Source organism: Barbus barbus (genome assembly GCF_936440315.1).
Source record: "Barbus barbus genome assembly, chromosome: 42".
NCBI classification, from domain to species: domain Eukaryota; kingdom Metazoa; phylum Chordata; class Actinopteri; order Cypriniformes; family Cyprinidae; genus Barbus; species Barbus barbus.
Genome location: NC_136720.1, coordinates 5,960,231 through 5,969,144, shown reverse-complemented (window position 1 = coordinate 5,969,144; position 8,914 = coordinate 5,960,231). Strand labels below are relative to the sequence as shown.

At 39.8% G+C, this 8,914-nt stretch overlaps 1 protein-coding gene across 1 annotated transcript; it reads left to right on the top strand.

Moving 5' to 3' along the window:
• Nucleotides 1-1,388: 1,388 nt before the first annotated feature.
• Nucleotides 1,389-2,870, top strand: LOC306861169 (potassium voltage-gated channel subfamily A member 1-like; the record flags this gene model as incomplete). The annotated part of the gene is made up of 1 exon (XM_079403302.1): nt 1,389-2,870. The coding sequence occupies one exon, from the start codon at nt 1,389-1,391 to the stop codon at nt 2,868-2,870; it is 1,482 nt and encodes a 493-aa protein (XP_079259428.1).
• Between the last annotated feature and the right edge of the window lie 6,044 nt (nt 2,871-8,914).

Sequence of the window (8,914 nt, the reverse complement as noted above, 5' to 3'; positions counted from 1 at the left end):
AGATGTGTGGAAAAGGACATTTGGCAACATGCTGGAGTCTGTCTGCATTGCGCATTACACATCCACTCGCTCACTCACTCACTCTCTTTCTCTCTCTCACCCTCCCTCTCTCTCTCTCTGTTTGTGTCTCTGCTGTTCTCCTGCACGGGCTTGAGGAGCACTGCAAGTTTGCTGTGATCTGACGGCAGTAGGATGGTTATCGTGGATGTATTATATTCTTTCTGTATGAATGTGAGGCTGTAATGTGAGATCTATCTTAATAACACACAGGAGGTTTTGCACAGATCTTGCCTGCACTGCTCCTAAATCTGATTGCCCACGTAAGTACAAAGACAGTCATTTTATAACATCCCCATTGCCATCATTTGGTTTCACTCTCATTATTTGCGTTATAAATGCATGTTCATATTGGCACACAGTGTCTCCATATCTGCGGAGAGCTAGAAAAATTAAATAAATAAAAATTAAATTATTCATTATAATGATTATAATGGTTGGTGACTCATACTGAAACATACTGAAGGATTTTTTTATTTATTTATTAGATAGTTTAATGTTTAAAATGATATTACTATATATTATATTTATATTGATGTAAATGCATAATAATAATAATAATTTTTTACCTCACAATTAAAATACAACAGAACCTCAGCCAGTGGCATTTATGTTTTAACAGATATACTAAGAACACATATTCACTAGCTGGCTTACAAGAGGATATGTTCTGATTGCTTTCAGGGCACTGCTTTCAAAGCTTGTAAATATAATTGAAAAGCAAGCCAAATTCAAATTCATTTTACCCTTATTCTTATTTGATCCTTAGAACTCTATTTGAGATCATTGTGCAATCTTAACAAGAACGTTACATGCAATTGTACTGGAAGATCTTGCTAGCGGACAAGAAATTCACAGAGCAAAGGCACTGTAGACATTCACATAGCAATGGAGTTTAAAATCTGATTTCGTCTTACTGGCAATCGTGATAGTCCTGTGGGGAACTTTGTGTTCTTAAAGACCTCATTTTTGTTTTTGAATTCCAAAAGCAATATGATTCTAATTATATATTCAGATCCTTGGTTCCAGTAGAAATTGCATGTCTTATTGCATCCCTGTTGATTTGTGTGTGTGTGTGTGTAAGTAGGATATATTTCTTTTCCCTCATGGTATCTGAGGTATCTCATTACTCCCCTTATATTCTGGATGACTAGGTGAGGACACAAAGTAGGCGCAGTGCTCCACTGGACATGGAGATGTTCGACGTTTGGTGGAAAATGAGGCTGGATGTCTTGTTGGGTCGTTGACTATTGAAACTGCAGGGCGTTGGATGCGTACTCAACCCACCTGAACATCCACTGCCATCCAGTACTGCGAGTTTGATCTCCAGGATGACTGTGGTGGTTGCTGGAGATAATATGGATGAGACATCCTCCACTCTGCAGGGGCATCCACAGGACTCACAGTATTCCCCCGAGTGCTGCGAGCGAGTTGTTATCAACATCTCAGGGCTGCGCTTTGAGACACAACTCAAGACGCTTGCCCAGTTCCCCGACACACTATTGGGCAACCCCAAGAAAAGGATGCGCTACTTTGACCCTTTAAGGAACGAGTACTTCTTTGACAGAAACCGTCCGAGCTTTGATGCGATACTCTACTACTACCAGTCAGGGGGAAGGTTAAGAAGACCCGTCAATGTACCTTTGGATATGTTCTCAGAGGAAATTAAGTTCTATGAGCTTGGAGAAGAAGCTATGGAAAAATTTCGAGAGGATGAGGGCTTTATTCGTGAGGAAGAGCGCCCCCTGCCGGAGAACGAGTTTCAGAGACAGATTTGGCTGCTATTTGAGCATCCCGAGAGCTCAGGCCCTGCCAGAGGCATCGCGATAGTGTCCGTCATGGTTATTCTCATTTCTATCGTGATATTTTGCTTGGAGACTTTACCAAATTTAAAGGAGGATCCACACGGACGGCTCCAGGTGATAGGCAACAGCACGTTCTACTTCAAACCAAATATTCTTACCGATCCGTTTTTTATCGTGGAGACACTCTGCATCATCTGGTTTTCTTTTGAGTTGATTGTCCGTTTCTTCGCTTGTCCAAGTAAGCCTGCCTTCTTCAAAAACATGATGAACACGATTGATGTGGTGTCCATAATTCCATATTTCATAACGCTTGGAACAGAGATGGCGGAGGACCCCGACGATGGAAAGGAGGCAAAGGGTGGAGGAGAGCAGGCCACATCGCTGGCCATTCTCAGGGTCATCCGCTTGGTCAGGGTGTTTCGGATATTTAAGCTGTCCAGGCACTCCAAGGGGCTTCAGATCTTGGGCCAGACTTTGAAAGCCAGCATGCGTGAGCTGGGTCTTCTCATCTTTTTTCTTTTCATCGGCGTCATCTTGTTTTCCAGTGCAGTGTTTTTCGCTGAGGCTGAGGAAAAGGATTCCTTCTTCACAAGTATCCCAGACGCCTTCTGGTGGGCGGTGGTTTCGATGACAACCGTGGGGTATGGAGACATGTACCCCATTACTATCGGGGGCAAGATAGTAGGCTCTCTATGTGCCATTGCCGGAGTGCTAACTATCGCGCTTCCAGTGCCTGTGATTGTGTCCAACTTTAACTATTTCTATCACAGAGAAACTGAAGGTGATGAACAGGCACAGCTCCTCACGGTGAGCAATCAGAACATCGCGTCTGATTCTAACTCCAGTCGTCGCAGCTCGTCTGTCGTCAGCAAGTCAGAATACATGGAGATTGACGACGACCTCAATAACAGCATTGATCATTTTCGCGAGGCGAACCTGCGAACTGGGAACTGCACAGCTGTGAATCAGAATTGTGTAAATAAGGGGAAGCGTCTCACAGATGTATAGATTTCCAATGTCATTCTAGGACATTATAGGACGCCCCCGGCTGTATATAGTGTACTCTATTCATATATCAGAGTGCTTTAACAAGGCCTCTGATAATGTGTTATTTCATTGCGTATGTTTTATCTCAAGTCCATGAGAGTTGCTTTGATTCTGTCTGAAGAACGGTAGTCTAAAATCTGCCTATGGATACCAAATATTAAATAATTAAAAGACAGAATAACTATTATATGTACTTGGGTTAGAGCACTTGCATATATAAATGACTTTTTTGCAATGCACCTTATCCCAAAAAATGATCAGTTATTCAGTGACTTTGCAAAAATAAGATCAACACTAATCCTTTCTTGTACCATATGTTGACCATTTATTTATTTGCTCATTGTAGGGTATTGTAAACCATATACAAACTGAATGTTGATTAATTATGCAGATCATGGCATGTTTTTATGAAACGTTGAGATCTGTTTGATATGGTACTATGTATCCTGCTTTAATTAATACATGACATCAATACGATAGCCGACAGTATAACTCTACTGAAGTACAACCACTGCCCACTAAATGCACAACTTTCTTTTGTGTATTCTGTAAAACAAAGTATTTAAAGTCAGTATTACATTTCAAAAGTATGACTTTATTTGTTAAAGCTTTTTAAATGTACATATTCAGTTCTATGCTTAATTAATCACAAGATCTCTTTATCTATATTAAATAATTGTAATTATTATATTTAATTATATGTTATACTTAACACATTATAATTGCATATTTAATCATTATTATTTCAATTAATAATTGAATGGTGCCTTCAGTCCTCTAACTGGCATAGAGTGTCTCAACATGCAATAGTTACTGTAAAACATTTGCATATCTAATCACACATGATGTGTCCAGGGATGTTCCAGGACCATTGGGGTTGGATTTCAGGAAACGGCCCCTCAGCATACTTGTACATACAATAGAAGTTCATCTGGCTGGATCAGGCATTGCTTTACAAAGAAATGTGAAACATGCAGTGTTTCTTCTTCTTATTCTTCTTATTATTTATTTATTTTTTTAATCATTTTTATGTATTCTTTTGTAACGGCTTTGTTTTATTCATTGGTTTCTTTGGATCTACCTCAGTGTGGTCATGCATAGTATGCTTATGAATGCAAACTTCATATCCTGTCAAATTATCCAATCAAATTATGGGGAGTGTGGGAGGGGGTTTGGTGAGGGAATGAGTATGCAAATAATTTATTTCAAAACAAGAGTTCATAAAATTATAATAACAAAGTCCAGAAAGTGATGCTAAGCACAAGTGCTAATAGTGCTATATATCACGCATAGGTCGAAACTGGTAGAAACTGCCATTACTTTTAATACTCGTAACAATGTGAGTTGAGATCTAAAAAGTACACCTTTAATTTGAGTGTAAATGTTGTCTATCAAAACCTAATGCACTTTAAATGAGAATTTATGTATTTATAGGTTTTGCAAGGAGAATGACTAAAAGAGTGAAAGGCAAAATAAAGAATCTAAAAACATTGTGTTGATTTGTCCGTGTTAAGGATGTGTGTATAGGACAGCATCTTAACCAGCATAGGTGTTTTGCAACCCTTTAATTCGTTCTGTAGGGCATTTATGATATTCACTTAAATAATAAACATCACAACTGTGGTGCTTTGCCAGCAAAATAAATAGCTGAGATTAAAGAAAATCATTAAGAAAAAATATTTTTACAATGTGTTTATACAGTTCGGTATAAAATAAACATATGCCAGAGTGATGTTTATTTATTACGACTATAGATGTCTACAGTTTGAGAAACACTTTTATATTAAATAAATAGAATCCCATACAATAAAATGGACCAAAAATAGTTGTAAAGGTAATTTATGTATGTTAAAAAGATGGAAACAAAAAATTAGTGTTACAGCAAATTCTATATATCTGTAAAAATAACCAGACATCTAATAACCAGGGTTCTGGATCATTATCACATGTGGGGATTATCCGTGTATTTTCATCTGGGCTTCTAATGTTGTTGGCATCATTTTGTATTTTTTTTTTTTGAAGATGAAAGAGTTTGATATAAACGAGTGAATTGAAATGTATTTCTGTACATTTCAGTTTTTCTGGTTTTCATGTTGGGCTTATCATGTGAGTGTTATGCCATAAGTTAAACTAAAGCACTTTGATATTATGCATGCAGGCAGCTCTGGGCTTACGTTGCTCTGACATCATTCATGCAATTGCTGGGAAAAGCTTTTTTTTCCCTTTGTTTTAAATGAAACAATCAAATCATTTAATTGTGATCAAAATGATCTAATACCCTTATCTCAGTTGTTTTTTGGTGGTTGACATCAATTTAATATGTTTTGACTATTCATGGGATGATAAGGTGTATTCTGTGACATGACTCTATGACCATTTTAAGTCATTTTTTTTCTTACAGTTTTTAAAGAATGTTTTTCTAAATTAATTTCAACTCAGTCATTAGGATAAATGAGAAGCTTCAAGGATTCACATTGATAAATAAATCTAATTAAAATCCTCATCTTGCTTGTTATTTTTGTTCAATTTAAGTTCAACAGATGAAAGCACATGAAACTGGAAATCTGGGGTCACAACAATTCAAAGGTCTTGTTCTTTGAAAAACAAACAAATATTAGACATTTGGCATCATCATACCTTAATATTCATTACATTAATGAATTTCATTACATTAAAGCATCATAAGCAATAGGAAAATGAAAAGACTAATAACTGTCGACTTATTATTTTGATCTTTAATAGTCATTGCAAGCAATCTGGTGTGTATTTTCCATTGAGGTGTTTATGCATGCACATGGCTTGAGAAGCAGGACGGTTTGGCAGAGCCTTGAGCTCAGCGCATGTGAGGTTGGCGTGGGAGGGGAGAGGCAGGGAAAAATATACAGACCTGAAGAGACGGGGTGAGAGAGGGAGAGAGAGAATAAAAACGAGAGTGAAAAAAGGAAAGAAAGGTAGGCAGAAAAGAGTAGAGGGAGTGAAGAGCTAGTGATTCAGCCACAGCATGACGAAACTGGGGCCTGCACGCCTACAGGGGAGAACGAGCGTGTACGTTTGCACAGAGATGCACAACCTACTGCAAACGCACTGACTAAAAGCTGCTGTGCTCTTTACCACAGGCATTCTGGGAGTTATTGTAGACTAGACTAAAAATAAGATGTCTTTTATGTCGACATATGCTCGCACATGGGGGAGCACAGCAGGAGGAGCACAAATACATGGACGGCTTTACTTGCTACAGAAGTGAAAGTGTCAGCGCAGGTTCTATCAGGAAGGCTAAATGTCACATCATCCATTCGTGGCCAATCACTATTTAACGACCTGAGTATATAATCACTAAACTCTGTTTCATTTTTCGCAGTTGATGATGCTGACGTTCACAGCTCAGTCAGGCAAGCTGTCACTTGACTTATTGCCTGACTTTTCCCGGGGTTACTGGCATATAGTCTGAAGTTTGTTTTCTGCAAAATATTGCGAGTTTGACATTCCTTTCAAGATGCACGCCGTCTCGTTGGTATCGTGCAACGAACTGGCGTCTCGGCGAATGTTTGCGGTTGCTAGGTCGTATTGCTACGATATAGAGATGTTGGCGTTTTCACGGCGGAGGAGCGAAACATTGGCGGAGCTTTTGAGTTCATGTCCGTTGTCGTTCCGAGTGCCCGCCGAGAACACCGGCACTGCTCGCGTCTCAATCATCAAATTATATTTTCGACTGAACTCTCGCAAAAAACTTTCATCAAGTCTTTCCGGGCCTGTTATCAAAAACACGGTTGCTTGTCTCTTTAGCATCCGTCTTCATCTCTACATCAACCTACGCCATGATAAGTATTTATGTTGTTTTATGCACTTGTGGCGGATGGGTCTAGAATGGGTTTGTGCAAGAACATTCTTTGTGTTCAAGACAAAGCGTTCAGTTATACAAAGCGAGCGCTTGTCCTGTGTTCGGGTTGATCCAACAGCTATATCATTCATGAGATCATAAAATTTATATGTTTCTCTTCGCTAGCTACTGGTGGTGGTTACATTCGTTTTTCAACTATATCTTTGGCTTCAGTATTTCACAAAAACTTTCCCTTCACATAATTGGCCTATCATAGCCTTTTATAGCTTTATTCACATTATCTGATTATCGTGTCCCTTTGTATAGCAAATTATAATACATCTAAATCGTAAGATCATACAATGTACTCCACTTTCCTGCAGCGCTGCAGTTTTAAATGGATGTTCTTTTAATTCAGATAGAAGGTCAAGTGGAGGTCATGTTGTGATGTATCAAGCTACCGTTGGTCACACGGTATCATGTGATGCGTATTCACAAGCAAGAGTTCACCAAGCTTGAATTTTGTTACGCAGCGAAATATCTTCGCACGGGCTTGTGTTTCCAGTCCGACGCAGTCACATGTGTATGAATGGAAGTCAATGGAACGAAAAGTCTAGTGTGACTGCAGCTTATCACAGCCTTCCTCAGCCTATCATGGCCTTTCGCATAGCACAAAGTATCAAAGCCTTTCACAGCTTATCGCGGCTTTTCGCATAGCACAGACTAGCAAAGCCTTCCGCAGCCTATTGGAGGCTTTTGCATAGCCCGGAATATCATAGCGTTCTGTGGCCTTTCGCATAGCTCGGACTATCACAGCCTTTTGCAGCCTATTGGGGGGTTTTGCATAGCTTGGACTATCACAGCTTTTCCCAGCCTATGGCGGCTTTTCCCATAACACATTTATCACATGGCTATCAGTGCATTTCGCATCACATAGCCTATTGGAGCTATCAGGTAGATCGGTAATTGTCTTTTTCATGTTACCTGGCCTTTAGTGGCCCTTTTCTTAATTGGCCTATCAGTGCTTTCGTTGTTTTATTCTCATAATTAGCTTTTTGCGTCCCTTTGCATTGCATGGCCTGTCGTGGCCATCAGGTAAAACTTACTATTATCATTTATGTAACCTGGCCTATCTTGCTTTCATCATTTATTCACAAAACTGGCATATCGTGGCCTTCGCATATCACGGCCATTCGTGGTCCTTCGCAGATCACGGCCATTCGTGGGCCTTCGCAGATCACGGCCATTCGTGTGCCTTCGCAGATCACGGCCATTCGTGGGCCTTCGCATATCACGGCCATTCGTGGGCCTTCGCATATCACGGCCAATCGTGGCCTTCGCATATCTCTGCCTATGGTGGTCATCAGGTAATGACCTTGGTGACAGGATGCATCCATATAGAATCATTTTACAGTTAGGTTTGAAATCTTTCCACAGACCTTCTTCCCACACGTTCCCAGGCGCCCGTTCCCTGGGTCATCCTCTCTTTCGCTTCGCTACCCTTCCCTCTGGCAGCCCACTCGTAAGGCCTGTTGCGTAATGCCACCAGTCTGTTAAATTATTGAGAGCTCTTCCATTTCTCTATTGTTCTGGTGGAAATCAGTGAGCAGATCTTTGTGAAACCAAACCCTTGTGAATGGGCTTTGTCCTCCAAGCTCCCCCTTACCTAATCTAACCTGACAACAAGTGGTGGACTGATTGATTGATTGATTGATTGATTGATTGATCGAACCAATGGGTTGACTTTGATTCAAGCAGTGGAACTCTACTCGTCTCAGCCTACAGTATCCAAATACTGTTATCAAAGCTCATCTGGGCAAGACAACGAACATATTGGGTCACAACCTTGTAAGATAAAACTTTTAATTACGTTACATTAAACATTGAAACTTGTGTTTTTACACATGGTTCCAATCACAGCTTGTAAGCACAGATAAAGTCCATGAAGAACCACAAAGTCCACCAAAAAGACCTCTACACTTGGACACACATAGCCTTCAATAGCTCATCAGGTTTCATTTTCCATGACCTATGTTCATGTTATCACACTGGATCTACTGAGGGACGACATGTGCTAAAATGTGTTAGTTTTTTTTATGTCTCAACATGACTGATGAGAAAGTAAAATTGTATGAAAGTTCAAGACTTTTTATTCATTCATAGTCAGTACTAGCCAAGTCGTGAAGAT